At 44.3% G+C, this 23,096-nt stretch overlaps 3 protein-coding genes across 17 annotated transcripts in view; 1 reads left to right on the top strand and 2 right to left on the bottom strand.

The window, feature by feature from the left end:
- The window catches only part of CB1H4orf51 (chromosome B1 C4orf51 homolog), a 49,470-nt gene extending 31,114 nt beyond the window's left edge, over window positions 1–18,356 (top strand). For 3 of the 4 annotated variants that reach the window (XM_045055810.1, XM_045055808.1, XM_045055807.1), the window contains 2 exons: window positions 1,580–1,747; window positions 16,241–18,356. The gene's annotated coding sequence lies outside the window, so the exon portion shown is untranslated. The remainder of the gene's footprint in view (window positions 1–1,579; window positions 1,748–16,240) is intronic. The other variant, XM_045055809.1, reaches the window with a different exon arrangement.
- Window positions 942–11,917, bottom strand: LOC123385144. The gene is made up of 4 exons (XM_045056730.1): window positions 11,722–11,917; window positions 1,920–2,517; window positions 1,378–1,411; window positions 942–1,282 (listed from the first exon to the last, which is right to left on the bottom strand). The coding sequence occupies exons 1-4, from the start codon at window positions 11,915–11,917 to the stop codon at window positions 1,184–1,186; spliced, it is 927 nt and encodes a 308-aa protein (XP_044912665.1). The 3' UTR covers window positions 942–1,183.
- Window positions 18,357–18,367: 11 nt separating the features above from the next.
- Window positions 18,368–23,096, bottom strand: part of ZNF827 (zinc finger protein 827) — a 174,789-nt gene continuing 170,060 nt past the window's right edge. For 3 of the 12 annotated variants that reach the window (XM_045055800.1, XM_019828897.3, XM_045055799.1), the window contains one exon: window positions 18,368–22,384. In XM_045055800.1, coding sequence (XP_044911735.1) covers window positions 21,565–22,384 — 820 coding nt within the window. In that variant the 3' untranslated portion in view covers window positions 18,368–21,564. The remainder of the gene's footprint in view (window positions 22,385–23,096) is intronic. The other 9 variants (XM_045055802.1, XM_045055806.1, XM_045055801.1 and 6 more) reach the window with 9 other exon arrangements.

Raw genomic sequence — 23,096 nt, 5'->3', positions numbered from 1 at the left:
CTCTCAAAAATAAATAAATGTTAAAAAATAAAATAAAATAAATTGACTTGAAAAAAATCCCAGCCTCACCCTAAGTAATTGTATTTGTGACACCACAGATTTGGTATTCCTAGTTGTATGTATTAGACAAAAACCCTGACTATGAAAATAAGAAATGTTATTCAGGTACCACCTAACATTATCACAAGAACCACCAGTTACATGTACATATCATTTTGGAACATGCTAGTCTATGAGCACCAACTAGGTAATCTCACAAAATTAGCTAATGGGGCCTGGCTAGACAACCCACCTGGGTTCCCCGGTACCATTCAATGATGGCCTTCCAAAAATTGTGCACTTTTCTTGATTTTTCTGCTTTAGGCTTTGATACCTTCCCTAGGGAACATTGTAAGCACGACAGGGCAGGGCTGTGGTAGGCTGTGGAGGGAGTTCTTTGGGGGCATTTGAAGCTGGGCAGTGGACTAAAGGATGTATTGTACGGGTGGCCGGGGACCTCCCTTCACTGTAGGGTTGCTGCATCCTTCTAGGAAGGGTAGATGATTTCCTGAAAGTGTATTTACTGCTAGCCGGGCCTCCTGGGGTTTGCTTGGGAGAATCATTAACCATTGCTAAATAAATCAGTCCCTCTTGCTGCGTGGAGTTGTACTGGTTCCAAGCGATTCCACTGCCAGTAGCTGCAGCTGCTCTTGGGAACAGCTGCCTTTCTCTTTGAGATACTTCCCCGGCCCCCACCCCTAAAGTGACTTTACTATACTCACAGTGGCCTCTTTTAAGTCAACAATTCCTGACAAATTAGTGGCATTACATCCTACTCTTGATTTTGCGGTACAACAGGCTAAAAGTACTCCCCGTCCCGAACCTCGCTGCTCCCACAAAGAATACGGGGTACTTGTTTGGGAAACTTGGGGCTTGAAGTTCTGACCAAAAAAACCCACAAATAAACCATGACCTTTTATTTATTAGACAAGGCAAAATCTTAAAATTTTTTAGAGGTGCTATATTTTGGGGGAGAACAAGCAATGAGGGGTAAAATGTACAAATTCCTGCATCAGCAAAAAGTAGGGATTGAACGAAATCCTCAGCAACACGTAAGGACTGGATGAAATTTTCAACCATCATTAACAATATTCTCAGTTTTTAAAGAATCTGCTTGGCGTTGAATGCCTTGGTAACCATCTTCTTAATACTGCTTTTCCTGGGCCCTATCTTCAAGGAACTCACGTTGTAAAATTGTCAAGTAGAGAAACTCACACCCAGGAATGTCCATACTAAAGGAACCCTAGGGGAGGCAGGAGAAACAATCTTACCACTCACGGATGATTAAGTAAGGGGCGGGAGAGAAGCAGCGATGGTTTGTGATGCCAGGGTTCTTACACGTTTTCTCTCTCCTGCGTTTGGACTGGCCTTCCTAACAGAGACACGATACATGTAATAGGTTAACGGAGATGGAAGAAAATGCAGGAACAATCCCGACTCCTGCTCAAGAATGAGGTCTTGGCAACTTCACTCCCAGTTCCGTGCAGAAAGTAACCTCAGTGGAAGGGCAAGGGCTAACAACCAGGCCATTTTTCTCCAGCTTCAGGAACCGTGTAATTCGGCCAGCAAGGTTGGCTCGTCTGAAGACTCAGAAAGTGATCAGTACTCCGTTTATAGCCTGGGAGGATCGTTCTCGTCACTGAGCTGAGTCGGAAAACCCAGTCCCAGAGCTGGAGGCCTGCAGCTTCGTTTAGTTAAAGACTTTGAGGTAAGAGTGGGCCCGGTAAGATCTAGACCTTAACCGACTGGCTTTTTCAGACACTTCCCTGGGCTTCAAACACCCTCCATCCCTCGATTTTTTTTCCCCTCTTAAATTGGAAGCGGGAACAAAAGTTATCGGTATAATCATTACATAAAATCATTTTTTTAAGAGTAAATACCTGGAGCCACCCTTCTCTGCAAGAACCACAGAAATGGTGCTGTGGCCCCCACAGCTGCAGGCTCCAGCATCAACGGGCCGGTCCCCTCTATCTGGAGCCCCGGGCGGGGAGGGCCGCAAGGGCGTAAGAAAGGCTTTTTTGTATTCAGAGCAATAGCCCAGAAGAGCCGCAGCCTTCCACGGCCAGGCTTTCCTCCGCAGCGGGCGCCGCGGGGAAGCAAACGCGCCCGGGCCGTGGGACACGCGGCGGTGATTCCGGGGACGCCGGCTGGGAGCTGGGGGCGGGGAATGCCGCGGCTTTTCCAGCCCCTGCTCTCCCGGTAGGAGCCTCGCGGCCTCCACGCCCCGCCCACGCCCCGCCCCTCTGTCCGCCGCGGACTTCCTCTCCCCCTCCCCCTGCTCCCCCTCCCCCCACGCTCCTCCCCCCACGCTCCTCCCTCCCGCAGCTCCGCACGTCCCGTCCGCCTCCCGCTCTCCCCGGCGCCGCGCGGTGGAGGCGGGGCCCAGGCGCGGCTGCCGTGGCGGCGGCGCGAAGTCCCTGCGCGCGGGAAGGAGCCAGACGCGGTCCAGGGCCGCAAAGCGTCCCAACGGCTCGTGTTCTTTGAGGGCAAGCGGAACAGTGTGGTTACGAAAGTAGCTACTTCCTACCCCTTGCTGCCCACCTCCCGCCCCGCCCTCTGCCCCTTCCTCCATTTACTTCCATTTACCCAGACCGTCCTTCACATGATTGCTGTTGAATAGAAAAGGTAATTCATTAAAAGTCGCACCACCACCCCTACCACCCCCCCACCTCCCCCCCCCCCCCCGCCCGCCTCAACTCCTAGTGGTTATTTTTGTTCTTTAACCCGGGTTAGGCTAAATACATTCCCGGGAAGCCATCTGGTCTGGTTCCCGGGATCCCTTCGTATGGTTTCCATTAAGCTCGCCAAACCGTGCATTGAAAATGTAGCCTTGGAGCCACTCAGGAACCTCCAGGATTTTTGCTTTTGCCAACCTCGTTTAGAGAATCTCAGGCAGAGGGAGGCAAAGGCCTCTGTTTAAGTTCTGAGTCAGGTACCCAATGTTCTGGCCTATGTTGTAATTAATATGCTTGACTACTCCAAGAAAATACAACTCTCCATGTCAATTGGCATCATTCCTTCCTTCCTTCATTCATTCAGTATTTGTTTACCAGATGCAAGGCATTGCTTATTAGAGTTCTGTTTTAATTCTAAAACTCTATGTTAACGGCTTTACAGATGAGGTTACAAAATAACCTGGCCACAGAAATTCAGTTCGAACAGCAGCATTTGTGCGGTTGGGTCTACACCTTTTCTTCTGTTGTCTCCCATTTCTCTATCCCCCACAGACAAAAAACAAATACTGGCTTGTGGGAACATACTCCCTTACACATGGATTGGGGTTTATGGTCCAAGAAAAAAGGAAACAGATTCATACATAGTGTTACAACTGCAAAGTTCCTTAGAATTCATCACAAATAAGCCTGTCAGTTTATTGAGGAGACTCTGAAAGTGTAGAGAAGGTCACTTGGCTTTCAGTACTGTGGCCTAATTTGGGGAAGAGACAGAGACATCAAGTGCCTTCTCATATACTGCACAAAGGACTTTGATCAAACTCAATTCAGTTATAGTACATCCTCTCTCTTGCCCTTCACTCCGTAGTCCTTTCTCTGTCCCACTCTGGATCTTGCCTGGGGAGGGAGGTGTTACAGCCCTTCCTTCCCCTAGCCTACGCTTCACTCCCTTCTTTCTCTTTTTCTTCCCTTGCTATCTCCACCACCACCCCCAACCCCTGACCATGAGATTTTATTTGGGTTTTTAAAATGAAACCAGGTGCTGCATAAAACAAAAGCAAAGTAATAACAAGGAAAGACTATCCAATGCCTAAGGAATGTGCTGAGTTTTATGACTCAGGCTGTCCTGGCAAAGAACTCCGACTTACATGGAGAGGTGGGTGGCACAGAGCACGGACCATACATGGCAGCCCTGGCCTCCCCAGATAGGCACGGTCAAGGCAGCCTGTGACTCATTTTCATAAAACCAGAGACTCTTGTTCCTTGTGGAGCAAGACTTCCTGGAGGCTAGAGCCAAATGATCTTCAACTTTTCCCTGCGGGCCCAGTTCAGCCTGACATAGCAGGGGCCACCTTGATGTTTGCAGGGGAAAGGAGCCTGGGCAGAAGGCCATCCCTGGGAAAGAAACAGGCTGGCTGGACTTGGGCAAGGGTTTTGGTGCACTGAAGTGATGAGTAACACGTATGCTGCAAAGAGACATGAAAAATTGGCTTGTGTTTTACTGGAGACAATGGCTTATGAGCTCCAGGTGACAGGACTGCCCCAGTGCCTTGGAAGAGGAGAGTGTGGCAGAGGTGCTGGGAGCCCAAAGGGTGCTTGCTCTTTGCCGTGGTGGGTGGTGAAGAGCGCGGGAAAAGCTGGTCCGATTCTGGCGCCATTTCTGGGGGGGGGCTATTGCTAATGCAATCGAGAGTAAGGGCAGGAGTGGGGGTCTCTACATAAACACTCCAGAGACACCCAGGCACACATGCTCACATTCTGAGAATTCTTTGCACATGAGCATAGGAACGGGGTGAGGTGTACATTTTTTCTGTTACTAAGAGACAGGCTGAGAGAGCTGAGAACGCGAAGGAGAATGTCTCTCCCAGCAGAGGTGGTGGGAGGGTTCTGAACTTGGGTGACAAGGGTCTGTCTGTGCCTCCTTCATCGCACAGGCCTGGGTAGAACAGGACTGATAGTGTTCTGGTTTCTGCCCACCTCAGAGGAGGCTGTCCCTTTTTGGATGAGAATGCATCTTGACTGGCATAAATGAGATCTTCGTGCAGCAGCCTCTTGGAATGGGGCCTTGTTTTTCCTTTTCTTCTTTCCCTTTCCATGGAATACCCGTTGAAAAGCTACAGTGACTATTCCATAATTGCAGGAAAAGCTCTGCTCAACTTTTTCATTAAAGTCTACTTACCTGGAAAAATAAAGTCTTTTAAGGACCATGACTTCATAAATATTTATAGTGTGAACAGGCGTCACTCTGGTCCTGTAGGAGAATGGGCTCATTCAGTTTTATTTATGATGTGACACTCGGGTGAGTGACACCCGTCATCTGGGTCGGTCCTACACTCTGTTCCACTGAAGCATGTTTATGGAGTGATTATGCCTGCAAATATTTGCTATATTTAGTCCTTCTCCTCCCCTAACCCCCTCTTAGCCTTTTAAACTCCCCAAACCAGCAAAAAGCCAAGCTTATGGTCTAGGGAAGATTTGAACCCTAATGACAAGGCACAGGGGCTGGGACAAATGCTATAGAAGCATTTGACGAGCTGCGAGGCAATTTGAGTGGGAGCAATGGTGGTTATTATAGCATTCATGCACTGCGGTGTTTTTGTTGGGCCTGTATCTAGCAGGTGAGAGCTCTCAGCTGGGCATTTGACAGGTGACGGGCACAAGCCTGGGTGATGAACGCAGATGGGTACTTATGAAACTTTCTTTCCTGGGGAGCTTTCTCTGGACAGGCTCTCATAGCCCTCAAATCTGTCACTGTGCACCCTGGGGATCTGGGGGCAGGGGACAGTGTGAACTCTGTGGCCTCCCCTGGGTCAAGGTTTCTGGTGAAACCCGAGGCTGTCCCCTCTCAGCCACACCTGGCCCCTGGCTGTGGGGTAGCAGCTGCCCTTCTTCAGCTGGGGAGGAGGGAGGGCCACCTTTGGCTTCTAGTTTTACAGCTACACATGCCCTGACCTAGGCATTCCAGGCTGGACCCAGGCCTGCTCCTGGGCTCAGTGCTTGCCTGGGATCGGCTTGGCCACCTATTGTTTATCCTGGGAAGGGCCAGGTCTTGGCACAGAGGCCTGAACTGTTGCCAGCATTTATTTTTAGAGACAGGAAAATGTTTGCTTTTTGGCAGCTTCTTTTTTTTTTCTTTTCTTTTTTTTCTTTTCTTTTCTTTTTTTTTTTCTTTTCTTCTTTTTTTTTTTTCTTTTCTTTTTTTTTTTCTTTTTTTTTTGGCACACACCGGGACGGCACAAAAAAAGTTCAAGTGAGAGATTCCAAGCCTTAAATTCATGGCATGTGACGTAGGCAATAGTACCATGAACCTCTCAACAGAAGCCTTTGTGGAGCCTAAGGCTTTCCATTAGCAGGCCTCTTGTGCGGAGTGGGTCCTGCCTGTTCCCTCCCCCCACACCCACCGGCAGCAAGAGGTCTCTAGTCCATAGACCCCCCCAAACTGGACATTTGATGAGTCCTTTTGCGATGTGTCAGCTGGTCTGAGATTTTGTAGTTCGTACCTCCATTCATTTCCTTCTCTACCAATTCATAATGCAGTCCAACTTGGTAGACAGAGGAAGAAAAACAATCAGCCCGCTAAATCTGATGTTTATCGCCCCTCCTCAGACCCACTGTCATTGTCATCATGATGCTTGGGGCAAAGTATCCAGCTTCCATGGCAAGAAGGGCATTACTACACTTGGAGAGTGCATTTCCAACTTTCATTGAAAATTATTATTTGTCCCAACATTGTCCCTCTTAAAACATATTTTCTAGGTCCTGGGATTCTAATTACTGACAATTTATCTGAAAGCACTATGTAAACTGTAAGACATCGGGCAATGGTAAAATGGAATGAAAACAAAAAACCAGTAGCAGACCCATAAATACAGGGAACAAACTGGTGGTTGTCAGAAGGAAGGGGGGGGGGTGAGAGGAGGGGCGAAATAGGTGAAGAGGATTCAGAGGTACGAACTTCCCGATAGAAAATAAGTCACAGAGGTGCAAAGTACAGCATAGGGAATATAGTCAGTAATACTATAATAACATTATGTGGTGACAGACGGTGATTACACTTACCGTAGTGAGCACTGAGTAACGTATAGAATTGCTGAGTCACGATGTTGTTTACACCTGACACTGATATAACATTGCATATCAATTATGCTTCCATAATAAAATTTTTTAAAAAAGAAGTTGAATTGCGTTCTCTACCTTCCTTTCTCCCCAACCTTTCCAAAAATTACTTTCTTTTTCATTGAAGTATGGTTGACACACAATGTTAGTCTCAGGTGTGCAGCATAGTGATTTGACAAATCTGGATGTTATGCAATGATCATCACAAGTGTAGCTACCATCTGTCACCATTCAACCCTATTGCAACATCCTTGACTATATTCCCTTTCATCCCTGTGATTTATTCATTCCATAACTGGAAGCCTGTGCCTCCTCACCCCTTCACACGTTTTGTCCACCTTCCTCCTCCCTCTGTGGCAACCACCACACACACACACACACACACACACACACACACACACACACACACACACACCCTTTTAATTACAAAAATAAAACACACGTACATTTGGGGCATTTGACTGGCTCAGTTGGTAGAGCAAGCAACTCTTGATCTCGGGGTTGTGAGTTCAAGCCCCATGGTCGGTGCAGAGTTTACTTTGAAAAAACAAACAAACATGAATATATTCTTCTTTGCCACTTGATTACCGTTCATTTTTCTTTTTGCTGGAGTACATCCTCTGGTAGATTCCTTTTGCTCTCTCTCTCTTTTCTCCGCCAGAAAGTGTCTGTGGATAATACATTTTTCTGAGGGCTTGTGTGTCTGAGAATATATTTTCATCTCTCTCTTGAGTGTTAGAGTTGTTATACAACTCTAAGTTTGAATTTACTTTTCCTGAACATGTCTAAGCTCTTGTTCCATTGTTTTCTTGAAACTTCCATGGGTTGATCTGAATTTCACTCCATTGTAGGTCGTTTATCTGAATCCTATTTTACCTTTTAGGACTTTTTTCACCTTGATGTTCTGGAGTTTTAGTATAATATCTGTATGTGTCAGTTTATTTTTAAAATTGGTCCTCCTTAAGACTGATAGGCTTAAGGGTCAATCTGAGGGCTCCAGTCTTTCTTTAGTTCTAAGATGTGGAGCGGTGAGGAAAAAAGCCAGAAAAGTTATAGTGATCTGTACGAAAGTGCCAGGGAGTGGAGAAAAGGAACTAGGTGGCCTGAGTATTGGGAGGAATTTTAAGGGGTTCTAAAGAGAGGGAGAAGAGTAATATTTGAAGGGATTCATCATCAGTAGGGTAAGGAAAATGTCCTCAGAAGAGTTTTTAAGATCTGTGGATGTACATCAAGACTATATTCCCCTCTTTGGTGTTTCAGGGAGAGGCTAACACTTGAATTGCTGTTATATTTTTTCTGTGGGAATGTTTTTTCTGTGATCTGTGGCTGAGACTGAACCACGGACTGCCTTGGATTAATTAGTTATAGAAACAATTATTATTATTCTTATTAAGCAAGTATTTTCTTTCACTCTTTCTCTCATTCTCCCTCTCCTCTCAACTTCCCCTCCTGGTCCAGGCTGCAGGTTCTTCTTTTACGTAATGAAGAAATGGAATTACATGCTCTGAGGTCCAGCCACTTCTCTATGACTCTCATTCCCTCTCTCTTACTCATCTTTCGTTTACCTACCCAAACATTCTTTTTTAATGGCTAATAGCTCATAAGAAGCGTAGACAAATAGTTTGTTCATTCATTTCTGTAATCTAATTAGTCACTAAATGAGCTGTCATGAGTAGACTATAGATTTGGACAGAGAAGATGGGATGTGACCAAGCTTATAGCAGGTCAGGACTCCTGGCTTAAGATCTGGCGTGTGAAGTTTTGCCAACCTCCCCAGAAGCAACTACTCTATCCTGAGGAATTTCTTCCATAGATTGTCTCAGTCCACCCACTGGAGTTGATATGTGGCAAAGGGGAGAGATATGGGAAAGGCTCCACTTACAACAGCATCTCTGAGCAGACAAAGGCCAAAGATGGCAACAAAATTAAATTATTCTTTGGGGCACCTGGGTGGATCCATTGGTTAAGCGTCCGACTCTTGGTTCTGGCTCAGGTCATGATCTCACGGTTCGAATCGGGCTCCACACTGACAGCACGGAGCTTGCCTGGGATTTTCTCTCTCTCCCTCTCTCTCTCTCTGCCCCTCCTCTGCTCTCTCTGTCTCTCAAAATAAACTTACAAAAAAACTTCAAAAAATTAAATTATTCTTCTTGAAACCTAATCATTGAATCAGTTTTTATTTTTACCATGTGCATGTATTACCCTTTAAACTACTAAAACTTGTTATTAAACTTTTACAAGTATGAGGAATATAGGAGTAATCATTGAGGGTCCAAATTCTCCTAGGAGATTTGGATTGCATGAGGGCTATTTCTTCCACTTCTAAATATACACATTAAAGTGTTTGATAGGAAGAGATAGTAAACATATGCAGCCTATATAATTTGAATTACTCACTCTCCAAACTCAACAGTAATTAGGGCTTGAGTAGCTACAGGCCCAACACCCCTGACAAATACTGAGCTGGTCGATAGATGCTATTCTTCTCATTAGACTTTGAGACATGCCTAAGTAGGAATGCAGTATATCATATTAATACCATTTTGATGTGTAATGTGGCTCTTTTCAGATGACTTCCTACATAGCGATTGAACTTTGGTAAGTGGATGCCTGATGGTCTTGGGTAGGATCAAGATGGGAATGAACTTTCAAGTGCTAAAACTCTATCAAGGTCAAACTCTGCTGACCCTCCCCATTCTAGACGGAGGAATTTGTTCTGTGGATTCTCTAGGTTCAGCCATCGGAGCTGATGTAGGACCTGGAGGAAAGAGATTTTTTTTTTTTTTAATTTGGTGTTTATTTATTTCGAGAGAGAGAGAGAGAGAGATACAGAGTCTGATGAGGGACTCAAAATCACAAATCGTGAGATCATGACCTGAGCTGAAATCGAGTCAGATGTTCAACTGAGTGAGCCACCCAGGTGCCCTGTGGACACAGAGGAGAGAATTTTGGAAAAGGGAAAAAGGATTGATGTTCAACCAACAATAGCATCTCTGAGGGCAGAAGATGCACTCAGAATTAAGTTCAGGAATCCTTTGAAAATGTAGGGCAGCCAGGTGAGACCGGTTCACTTGGACCCTGAAGGAGATCGGGTGTTTCTTCCAGTTGCCATCAACATTTCTTCTTTTCTGGAATGCAAGGTTTCCTCTACTTTGTGTGTGACCAGTGCTCCGTGCATCTCCAGAGAGGGTATATGCTTTCCGTGTCATAGATACTCCTGCCCTTCTGCGAAGAGTGTGACAGTGTGAGGTTTTTAAAAACTATGTTTTACAAAAGAAACTTGCATTTACCTTATAATCGCATAATGTTGTACAGTATTTAAAATTTTGGGTTCATCTCTAACTGATCGTGTCTCCTGACTCTTCAGCTGTCCTACGTTGTCCTTCAGCTTCTGTCTAGACTTTCTGTTCAGCAGTAAATGCTGTATACATTTGTATGTAACTACTCTTCTGGAATTAGGTGCCTAAGGAAAGAATCCATTTTTAAAGGGAGAGAACCTGAAATAATAACCACCCCCTTTTTTTTAAAATGTAGGTTTTCATAGAACAACATTTGTAAAAGCAGGCCCACCTCTCAAGAAACACATGACAAGTATCTAGCAGATGTCATTACGGCAAAGCATTCCCCTCAAAACCCTTCAATTTTCACTTCCTCTGGGTTTGCTGCTTTAATGGCAGAGCCCGGCATGGTGACACCCTCTGCTTCTCAAAGTGTGGTCTGCGAGGCTCTGCCAGATGGTCTCCTTCAGAATAAATGCTTTCAATATGATAACGTTTATATTTGTGTTTCTGGCATGAATTAACAATTTTGCCATGATATTTAATAAATAACAGATTATTTCATTTCGATCTCATAGAATCCGGTACCTTTCTTTCCATTATGTCTGATGAGGGTGACTTTTTTTTTTTTTTCCTGTTGGTAGGATGACAGCAAGCTGGGGCAGAAGAATTGAGCTGTAGCTCTTCTCCCCTAGCTGAAGCGGTGTGCAACCTAGAAGGGTTTGAGATCCATTGCTCTTACAAAGGTTGGGTTTGCACAACGTTAGAAAGGCACAGTTAGTTAGGGCTCCAGCATGAACCTCTGTAAGCTTCAAGATTTACCCCCTGGGCCTAATATTCTGGAATTTGGTGACTAAGTCTGTGCTCTCTGGCCACATCCATCATGGTTTTTTTTTTTTTGTTTGTTTGTTTGTTTGTTTGTTTTTTTTAGAGACCTATCATATTCCTTTCTAAGCCTTCATCTTTCCACACAGAAATCCTTATTTGATAGTTCTGGCAACAGTAGAGGGGATTTGGAGGGTGACTTTCCATCTCTTGGTCATCTTTTTTTGCATTTCTCTAGACTCTCGTAGTTAGAAGAACTGCTACTAAATTTTATTCATGCAGTCCGTTTCCTGCGGATGTCTGTGGCTAACAGAAACTGGTCCAGGCAGACACAGCAACAGGAGGCACGGTGTGAACACAGACTTCATGCACTTCAAAGGATGAGTTACATCAAAAGTGGTATGGAAAATTGGTTTGGAGTGTGGCTAGGGATTGTAATGTCAGTAGCTTACGCTTCTCTCTTTGAAGACAAGTGAAGTTAGGAGAGGGAAAAGAGTAGATTTCCTTGAGAGAAAAGGGAAGATTGGGCATCTTTTGGCAAGGAGTAGGCATGCATGATTTTTTTTTTTTTCCACTACCAAACTCACTACAAGAGCAGACTTTTCTCCTCGTGACTGGATCCTCACCATCAATTCATTCTTTAACCTGTAAGAATTTGGTTTCCATTCCCAACCTGTCTCTGAAACTACATCCTCAAAGACCGTCAATGGCCATCAAATTGGAAAAGACTAAAATCTGACTTCACGCCACTCATCCTTTCATCCAATGTCGTATAAAAAATTCTCTCTAACCTTGGATTTCTCTAACAATGTTGTGCTTGTCGATGACTTCTCTGATGGTTTCTTCTAAGTCTCCTCTGTTGCTTCCTCCTGCTTCTCCACTAAAATTGGAATCTCCCAACATCCTGTCTTTGGCGCTCTGCCGCTGTTTTGTTGTTGCTGTTGCTACCATGATGTTATCATCCTGTCCCCTGGCTCCACCTCTCATCTTTGTGTCTGCAAGTCTGATCATGAACTTTATTCTGAGCTGTGGAATAAATTTGTACAGTCTTTCCCACACAAAAATGTCCTATTCAGAGAGGAAACCATTGCAAAGACACCTGGCAAGGATGCTAAGGACCTGCACCGGGACGTTAAGAGTGGAAAGACAGGATAGATTCATGAAATACTCGGCAGATAAAATAAGCACAACTCTGATGGATCGACTGTCCAAAGAAAGGGAGGAAGAGACAGAAGGAGAGAGATAGAAGGGGGCAAAGTTGAGCCCAGGTGTTGTAGCTTGGATCACTTGGAGGTTGGTGTGCCCTTTACTGAGCTGAGGAATACATGGTTAAGGGGCAGGTCTGAGGGAGAAGACAATGGCTTCCCTTTAGGACATTCTGAATATACCACATATCTCTGCCTTTTTGTCATTCGAGTCTTCCTTTTGTAGTGCTGTTAGAATCATCTGCCTAAAACAAAGGTCAGATTATGCCATTCTCCTCCTCAATTTTTTTTTTTTTTTTTTTTTTTTAGTGCTTATTAACTGCGGAGTTGTTTAGACATTCTGTCTCCTTAACAAGGGGTTTGAAGCCCTGCACAAGCTGGCTTTGTTTGATTTCATTATAATCTCCTAGCACAACAGAACCCACCATGCAATTTCTCACCTTCTTGCCTTTTCTCAAGCTGTTCTTTCAATCTGGACTGCACTCCCCACTTTTTCTGCCTAGAAAATTCCACTCATCGTTTAGATTGCAGTTTGTATGGGATTCTATCCCTCATAAAGCCACCTCTCACCCTGGTTGGAATTAGTATCTCTTTATTCAACTTTTCCACAGCAATCTATGTGTATTTTTCCTGGTATTATAATGCATTTGCTCAAATATGCATTTCTTCTATTGGTTGATAAAACTCTTTAAAGCTGGGGAAGTATCTTGTTTGTCTCTGTTTCATACCAGCTGCTTGCACATGACTTCCCACATATTTGTTGCTTAGTAAATAATGAATGAAAAGCAGAGAAACGGTTAGAATGGAAGAGGAGTCAGGGGGAGAAGTGATTGGTAGGATAGGCTTGGGCTTGCTTTAGAATATGGCCAACTGGGATAGGCACTTTGTGTGTGAAGAATAAGTGTGGGGAATAATAATGAGGGAGGCAATGAATTCTGGGGAATAGGAGGGACTCATATTTAAAGACAGGATCTTATGACACAAAATCATGTATGTACACAATTTAGCCTTACTCAGAGGCAGACAAGCCAAAGTGTAAACTCCTTCATCAGCAGGAAATTATTACGCTGCCCATTTAAAAAGATACATGGCCTCTTTGTGTAACCAAGACTCCTGTATATTTAGCTATTGCTGCTGCTGTCCATTGTCTGATGCCATAGAGAGACGGGACCTTGACTGATAGTGTGGTGATGCCTGCTATGCCCATTTAGTTAATTGTAGAAAAAGAAGGGCAGGAAGATATGCTGATTAATGGGATTTTCTTGACTCTTAATTATTCTTTTCATATGTTACCCTTTCATCAACCTGCATTTATTTTCAGCAGCACAAAGGAAAAATGAAAAAAAAAATTTTTAATAAGGTGAATCCCAGAATAATAAAATTCCTGGCCTTCTTTCTGGATTCTTTCACACAAATACACACATCTTTTATGTTTATGTCTATATTATGTATGTATTGTATGCATTCTTTATATATATTTTCTATGTAGCTATGTAACTCTCCATCATCAGTCCATGCTTAGCCCAAACCTCTGTTAGCAGGAGGACTGCTAGTTGTGGGTTAGAAATAGAAACAGAGATGACCCATATCCTGACTATTTCTATCTTCAATCAGCTGTTTTCCTTGAGGACAGATACTTCCCCGCTTAGCACCAGGTTCCTGAGGGAAACCTGTGTACACGAACAATGCCAGGTGAACCAAATGTAACCATTTTATTTCTCTCTGAGGTCTGGCTGCCAATCCCTTTGCTGGACCCCCGTTCATGGTAAGTTGGTACTTATGAGAGATACCAGGGGATGCCTTTTGCTTGGGCTTGGGGCTGGCCTCAGAAGCCTGGGGGATGGCTCTTCTCTTCTGGCCTCACTGGGGCTCTCACGTGGCTCCCCCAGGTCAAGGAGGCTCTCTGAGGTGGGAGGCAGCCAATGTCCTTGTCAAGTGACTTTCTAGGAGTCCTAGAAGAGCTCAATTCCTTCACAGACATCAAAAAGCAAACCCCAAAGGGCAGACTCTAGAGAGACTCTATTGTATGGAGCCTTCACCTTCTTCTTATGTGCCACCCCTTCCATTCCGTAGCATCATGACCCAATACTGTCTGTCTTTGGCTCTGCCCAATTTCAGTGCGGGGAAAGGAGAAGGGCTTTGAGCTAACTCAGTAGGTTGGATATGTGGCCAACATTGGTTTAGAGGCTAAAGTGATGGCAACGTTCTTGCTGAAGATGATGATTTCATTGGATACCTATGGTTCCCCATCTCACAAATCCACCTTCTTAAGCCAACCTTTGCAATAGTAACCAGCTGTGGTCAGATGCAATTGACAGCACTTGCCCTTGGCTTCACCAGGCGCCTCTCACATTCTGCACCATTGGCTTCTTTGCCACCTTTGTGGCTGCCTGTGGGAACCTATGCAGACATTCTAAATCATGGGTAAACCTGGAAGTGCAAGGCAGTTAACTCTCTGGGGCTATGCCAGCCCCTTCTTTTTTCTGTCCCTTGGGCTGTCAATTCTGAGATACATTTATACAGCTTCTCATGAGAGTTTCTGGAAGGATTGCATCCTACTTGTTCACAGCAATGACCAGCTTGTCAATACACCCCGGGGGTTGGCTTTCCCTTCTTACTTGCTTCACTCTTTATGGTTCTCCACTTTTGTTTCTAGAATTGCTTCCCCAAATAAATCTCAGGGTTCTGCTTTTTAGGGGGACCTAGAAAATAGATTGGCGATGGGGGTGGGGGTGTGTGTCACTACAAATGCTGATCAAACCCATTGCATGTAGAATGTTATGGCATTCTATTTGAAGTGGGGCATAAGAGGACAGGGGGCTTGTTGGTTCTTTATAAGACACATTGAAAAGTGTGGACCACCAATTAGGAATTTCAGTTAAAATAAAAATAAGAGTACGCTGAGGCCAAGTGACGGCATCTCCTGTCTAGAAATCTTTAAGATCGAAAAGACACTCACCATTCTGGAATGGTTTGGCTGGAGCCCTACATCCAGGCCAGAGGATGGCTAGATAAATTTCCCTCGTCCTAGACCAGTGGCTAGACCCAGACTCTTGGCTTTAATCGTCTGATGACAGGGATAGATCAGTTATTTTCCTGTGTTTCTGTAAACACGTGGAGACTTTCCATCCAATGGAAGTGACCGGGAACTTTCTTAATGTGTTTAGAGTTTTGGGGCTGAGAATCTTTTTTTAAACAAGTAGAAAAATAAGCATATTTAGTATATTCTTTCATTGTATTAAGACTAAAATGTCTTTTTACTTGTTAAAAGCAACTGTTTGCCTTTCTACAGAAAACATTTGAAATGGGCAGGTGGTGGCAGAGGGCTCAGAGGTCACAGTTATGCTAGTTACCTGGACTAGGTTTAAAACAGTGGGGAGTGGGGTGGGAGGAGGGGGTGAAGTTAGAGAGATGAAGACAGCCCGGCAAACACTTTCCATCCCCATCTAGTTACCCCCTAACCCATCTAGCCAGATTAAGTACCCACAGTTTGGTAACATGTTTGAGCCACCCTCAAGATGATGGCAGGCTATATAAGCATGATGATTTAGTGTTTAATCAGAAGAGAAAAGTTTTAGACCTCTCAAACTGAAGACAGCAGAACAATATTTTTAGCCACTTTTTTTTTCTCCCACGAGTCTGTTGTAGTTTGAAAATGCTGAGATGTCATTTTTGCTATAACTGCCTTTCAAGGATTCTGTTTTGTGACCACTTTGTTTCCAAAGGCTGATTTTTGCTTATTTAGAGAGTGATAGAATCATAGTTTATTATACGATATCTGTTAGGGGGTAGGAGTGTTACAGATCACCCAATTTAACCTATAGCTTAGGCCTCCAATTCAGGTGATCCGACTCCATGGTAATGGCCCTCAGGGTTGGAAAACACTATCTGTAATCTAGCTATTTGCACTAACTAGGGTAGAAAGCTACCTGTTAGGGATTGGCATACGGGAAAATAAGTTTGAAGTGTGAATTGAGGTGGAATCCGCTCTAGGTCAATAATTCTACTGAAAACTAAGGACTAACGAACGAATACTTATCCTAACTCTTATCAAAACAGAATTCCAAAGGGATACAGCAGTTGACTTTCTTTTTCCCCTTTGCAGCTCTGACCAGTGTGAGCAACATTTGCATCTCCTCTTTTATAGATCCAGCGATCAAGAAAGAATTTATCAATAGATCTGCTACCTCATAAAGAAGAGGTCTTGGTTGATGACTTGAGTCCATTCAGAGCTTGGACAGGGGAAGATTGTGCACCTTAGTCCCCACAGTCACCGCACTTTACTTACCCCAGGGACTGCTTTTTGGATACCTGCTTTGTTATTTACCGGTAGTTATTTGCAAAATAAACCTCATTTTGTGTAGGACTTCTCTGTTTTGAGACAGTGGTGTAAGTAAGAATGTTGGCTGGGGTCTCTTGAATATTTGTGGTTGGTGGCTCCTTAGAATGGAGTCCAAATCCCCAAGGGCATTATTTTGTCCTGTGATTTTGCTCACAGGGCGCAAAGGATTCCAGTTCTACGTTGTCTATCTTCTGGAAGCGGGATGCAGTCACTCAGCTGCTGTCCTCTTCCTTCCCCCCTCCCCTTTTGTACGTGAAGAGCTCCTCTTGGGTCTCCTTCCTCTCCAAGGACCGAAAACACTGGGGTGACCTGAGTTCTGTTTCAGCAACTAATGGGATGTGTCCTCTTCTTCAAATAGTTCACAAGCCCCACATGATCTTTGGCAGGTGGGGGTTCTAATATGATTAATCTGTGGGGAAGGAGGTATATGTGCTCATCAGACCTTGAGATTTCTTCCTGTGCCCGTCTGTGACCAGCACTGGGGCTCTGTTAAATTGTCAGGGACTTTTTGGTGGCCAAAAAAGAGAGCCAATCAGCCATAGACACATTATAGAAAACATGGCCTTGAGTCTTAAAGTATATTTATTTAACATGACAGTAGGAAATGTATGATTTCAGATTAAATTCAAGTAGGGGGCCACAATACTGGCTTGGAGCTGCCCACGTGCACATGCAGCATTCTACGTAAGCGAAGATGTTGGAGGCTGTGGTCTGTTCCGTCACAGATGGCTCCGATCCCAATCATTCCTCAGTCACTGGAAGCCCACTAGTGGAAGACGATTATGAAACTGATGATTATTTTCTTTGTATTTCTGGCTTTTCTCAACCACAGGGAAAATGTGAGGTAGGTGTGGGATCTAAGAAAAAAAAATATGTGTACAAAATGAGAAGCCACCCCGGCCTATAGTGCTAGCAAAAGGCAAAGAAGTCTGACTTATTTTAATATTTTCAGTAAATATCAGCTGCCTGCAAACACAACTGATATTGAATAAACTGAGAGAACTTGATTCAATTCCCTAAAAATAGCTTTTGGACGAAAAACTGAAGGCGAAAATAGTGTCTGATTAGTAACCGGTCATTTTCAAAGTGGCTTCTCCTACATTATCTCATTTTTATGAAAAGTAAATTTGACCTTTTTAAATGCTAGAGTGAAGCAGTTCATAATTTCTTACAAGGAGCAAAGGACATTACATTTGTAAGCATGCAAGCCGTGAACTGGATAGAACATTTTCTTTTGCTGCTTATATTTTTTATCAACCATCGATTCATAAGGAAGATCTCTAATGAACAGAACTTTAAAATGGATTTCAAAAAATTATTGTTTCAACTTAGTGTGTGTTTCATCTTTTTTTTTTTTTTGTCTCAGTTTCTTTCTCTGGTACCTTCCTTTGAATGGTGAACTATTACTTGCATTTGGATAGATTATTATTTAGCTTGCAAAATAGACTATTTCCCCCCCATTAAAATCTCATACTTGCCAAACTTCGTTAGGAGAAATGGAATTATTCATCTGCTTCCCCCCTGCCCTTTGGCTATGGGGTCAGTAAAATGATGTTAAGCACGAGAGGGTAAGGCTGGTGAACACTTTTAAATGTCACTACGTAATTTCAGGAAGGAGCCGGCCTGCAACTGTACTGAATGATGGATATGCTTTCAGCCTTAATGTCTATTAATGACTCACAAAATGACAGTTTGCATTATCACCATCGCTGTTCAAAACTTGCATTTTGCTATAGCTGTAACTAGAAGGGGACATTTCCTGAACTTATTTAAAATATGCTGAAAAGTTAAAATGGGAACAAAACAAGACAAATAAAACCCTGCGACTAATAAGTAGTCAAGGATGGCAACCAAGGAGAGAAAAAAAAAAAAAAGAAAAGAAACAAAGAGTATAGCCAACCTTTTTTTTTTGTTTAATTAGAGTATATTATACTTCCAAACTGGATACACTAGAAATTGGCAATGCAACATAAGATGCAAAGAAATATACCAGTTACTGTCAAAATGACCCTGTACAGCCTTGTAATGCAAAAAGCTTTATACAATACAAATTTTCAGTAATGTACACAAACCTTGACAGTATGATCATCTGAACATAATATGAAGAATTAAAAAAAGGATAGAAGAAAGTGCTGAGAATGCTAACTGCCGTACTATATGGAAAAATAAGCTAGCTTTCATTGAAGAATGCATAGTGAAAACAGAATTGAAGTTAGTTGGCAGGTGAATTTCTCAAAGACGTTAGTGTTTTACACGGAAAGGATATCTATGGAATAATCCTTCCCTGAGTATCAAACTGCAAACCAAATTCGAGGGTATATATTATCTCGGTGGAGTCTGAAAAATGCTGTAGATTTTTCTTTATTAATAACAATAATAATAATATAAAAAGTCAAACAAACTCCAAACACACCTTTTCTCACTCAGAAAACTTTTATAATTTACCAGAAAGATTGATGACTCTTTCCAAAGTGCTAAAAAAGTTGCCCAATTACATTAAGCATAACTAAGTCATTCAAATACAAGTTCAGTGGCAAGCAGTGAAATGCATGGCATTTGAGCAGTAAACATCTCCTTCCAACATCCCTCTCAATCTTGAAAGTATCAGCCTAGGACCTCATATTGCACAAGTGGCATGCTGTAAAACCTGTAGTCCTAAATGTAGGGGCCACCCTTTCAGGTTTTTAACCTGCTGGTGCTTATGTGTGATTCACCTTTTCTGCCAGCCTCAATGGGATCACCGTGGCCCTCTATTCTGTCATCACTGAACTTGTAATTTTGAAAGCACATTATTAGCCAAGTGGCACATTCTCCATTATATGGGGATAAAGACAAGACTTAAAAAAAAAAAAAAAAACCAACCCACCCATAAGCCCAGTATTCTTGGAGTGTATTGTCCATAACTGTCTATAGTGTCTTTTACCGAGACATTGACATGGCGAGGTTGAACGACATTTCTAACATAGCCAAGAACAAATGTCTCTGCTGGAGAATGACCGAGGGTTCGGGAGCTTCCTGCCCTAGCTGGCTCAGCTTCCCTGCCCCTGGGGACATCTCCTTAGTGTAAACAGGTTATCCAGGGCTGGATGACTGGCGAAGAGAAGTGTATCACACCTGCTCGGTCTGGGGGAAGGAGGATGATATGGGGGTGGGGGAGTCCATGGTGTGGAGAGATGGTACAGTCTTCTGGCTTCCTGTAGAACTGTACCAAGTTGGAGGGGGCTTTCAGTGAAGCAAACTGACTAGAGGAAGAAAATTAGGGATGCTTTTATTTTCCCCTGGTGAAACAGATGAAAAGAAAAACCCCAACTCTAGGATAACACATGATGGAAAACAGCAACGCAGTAAGAAGGCATTCCTCTTGTACACCAGTTCGTCAATAGATAAATAATATATAAACTTTTATATTCCAATCTTTCCATTATTATACAAAGCACATTTCTTCCTGCTCTTTCAGCCTGTTTCATACTGGAAATTCTGTTGTCTTAAAAATACAAGCAATTAACATATTCTGCCAAAGATTCTTTTTTTTCTTGTTAAATCAGCCTTTACTTTTTTAGGATTAGCAAAGGGCTCTGCGACCAATCCACATCTGCTTCTTGCTGCAATAAAGTGCTGCACATAAGTTGCCATTTTAATGACCACAAGATAAAAGCTTTAAATAAGGATAAAGTTAGCCTCCTAGCAGGTTACATCTACCAGGCGTTAACAAAATGGAATACAGAATTATTAATAACATGGAGAATACCACTATAGCCAGACGATCTGCAAACACAAGGGAAACTTCTCAGGGGCATAAATTGAACCGTAGGACTAAACAGCACCTTTTTGTTGGGTCGTTATATGTCAAAGAGGTTGTGACAAAATTTTCAAACATACAGTCTACTCATTCCATATAAAAGGTACATTTTCTTCCTTTTACTTTTTTTTTTTTTTTTTTTTTGCAGATGAGAAACAAAAAGTAGTGCAAGACCAAAGCACTGTGCAAAAAACTGCCTTTTTTTTTTTTTTTTTTTTTTTTTTTTTTTTTTTTTTTTTTTTTAGTCTGAGCATGGATACCCAGAATTTATCCAAACCCCTTTAATCTCCTTGGCTGGATTTATCAACCATAAAATTTTTCACTCATACAGTTTTTTTTTCCTGCAAATGAATGGTAACCACTGAATTAATACATCATATATATATATATATAATCATATATATATATAATCTGCCCTTTAACAAATGATGCAGTGTGTGCACCATACACATTGTATATGTATGAACACACACACAAAACACACAAGTTTTGTGATGTTGGCTGCAGTTCTGCGAGATATTTCTTCCAGAGTGGTCTCTTGGTTCTCACATCTTCATAACCAAGAAGATCTGAGCACAAGGTCTCTGGCACCCTGTCGGAAATCTCAAGCAGCACTGCGGGTGTCTACCAGTCCTTCATCGACTAAGCACCAGGCCCTACCACTCTGTAGCCATAAAATAGAGAGGGAAAGGTGATGAAGGAGCTCGGGGAGAGACTGTCATGGATGAACAACCCAGGAGGGAAAAGAATGTTCATCGCTGTGAAAGAAGCCAGTACAAAGAGATGTGCAATAGAAATGTCATGGCACACGACACACGGCTTTCTCTTTCAGAATCCGCAACACCCACACGCCCCATTCACCCAACAGAAAACAAAATGCACCGGTACATAAGCTTGCAAGTGCTGATTGCTATTAAGGACACTCTCGTTAGGGTCTAACAAGACAAAATTCCTTTCAGATAAAAGTACGGAGAAGGGGCTGAGAGTGGGAGTGGGTGGCTGGGGAGGCATGCCTCTGAAGGTAGAAGTATGCAGTAGGTCACCTCTCTGAAGATTGGATAAAGCAGCTTTCAGGTCAATGCAATAGGTATACACACAGAGCCAATTCTCTATTCCTTACTAAAGATATACAGTACACGTGGTTCAGACCCAGGGCGGGTCTGTAGGTTTTGCAGCAACATACACCTGCTGGGGTTGTGTTTAAGTTTTGTGGGTTTTTTGTTTTGTTTTGTGTTGTTTTCTGTTTTTGTCTCTGTCTCTTTGTTTTTGGTACAGAACACGGCTGTCCTCAGACAGTCTCTGCTCTTTCTCTTAGTCCGAGATAGGCGAGGAAGGAGTGTTTGGGTGAGGGGATGCTGGGAGGCGCAGTCTGAGGTCGGGGAGGGTGGAATGTGAGATCCAAGTGGTTCTTGGGGTATAACATTGTCAAGGGAATGAGATGGGCAAAATCCGAGTTCCGGTACTTGTCAAAGCGCAAAGGGGAGCCGTTGAAGGCCAAAGCCTTGAGTGCCAGGTTGGGCTCTGAGCTGCTGCCGTGGGCAGCCGACAGGGCCACGGTCTGCAGAGCCTGGGAGGCGGACATGACCGACAGGGGAGACAAGAGATTCCGGGAGCTCCCGACGACGAGGAGCGGGGCCCCGGGGCCGGCTGGTTCCTTGGGGGCCGGACACAGGCCCTTCTTGTCCTCCTCGGGGCAGTCCCCACTCTGGTGCTTCTTGACGTGGCGGCTGAAGACGAAGGGGTGTGTGGTCTTGAACAGGCACTCTTCGCAGCTGAAGGTCTGGCGTGGGGCGTGTTTCAGCTTCTTGTGCAGGTTGAGATTGTCCTTGCGCTTGCAGCTGTAGCTGCACTGGTCACAGTGGAAGGGCCGCTCCCCGGTGTGGACGCGCACGTGCTCGATGAGCTTGTTGGCGGTCTTGGACAGGTAGCCGCACTGGTCGCACTTGTAGTGGTTGCCGAGGCGATGCTCCCGGGTGTGCGTCTCCAGCTCCAGCTGGTTGGCCTTCACCGTCTGGCAGATCCGGCACTTGTACTCCATCTTGTAGTGGGTCTTGAGGTGGCACTCCATGGCAGCGGGGCGGTTGGTGGAATAAATGCAGAATGGGCACCTGCCGGGGGGTGGGGGTGGGGTGGGGTGGGGGAAGCAACGAAAGGGGAAGGTTCAACCGGACAGGTTCTGCTGCGGCCCCGCCTTTACCCTCCTCGCCAGCCTCCCCTCACGCCCTCCCGCCCCCCTCCAAACTCTGAGGCCTGGCCTGCCCCTGCCCCTGCCCAGCCCTGCCGCCTCTCCGGGGTTAAGACGACCCGCTTGGCTCTCTCTGCCGACAGAGCCGTCCCCACTAAGGAGCCGCTCTGGCAAGGTACGCTCGGCCTACTGTGGGTCTCCTGGCTGGACCGGTGAGCACCAGCCCGCAGGAAGGGGAGCAGAAGAAGTGCGAGGAATAAATAAGCGGTTGCTCCCCTCCGTCCTCCCCGCCCGTCCCCTCGGAGCCCTCCCCGCCTCCCACCAGACATAGCAGAGGTCTAAACCTCATGACCTCCCCTCGAGATGGGAGCAACACAAAGAATCGACTTTTCATGCACCACACCAAGCACACGCAGAAAGGCTAAGAGTTTTGAAGAACAGCTTATAGGGGGAGAGCTACCTCCGGCAAACAGAAAGTCATAGGGGTCAGAATCGTGCTTATTGAAAGGGTTGTTAGGATGAGAAGGCCTGTGTGTGTCTGTCTGTGTGAGTGTGTGTGTCTATACATAGGTCTGAGCTCCTAAATCCTGTCTCCTGCAGTCCTGGTTCTCCATCGGGGAAGGCAGATGCGGACC

This window comes from Felis catus, chromosome B1, assembly GCF_018350175.1.
Source record: "Felis catus isolate Fca126 chromosome B1, F.catus_Fca126_mat1.0, whole genome shotgun sequence".
Classification (NCBI taxonomy): Eukaryota; Metazoa; Chordata; class Mammalia; order Carnivora; family Felidae; genus Felis; species Felis catus.
Note: the sequence above shows the minus strand (reverse complement) of the source record. Positions and strands in the feature narration are given on the sequence as shown.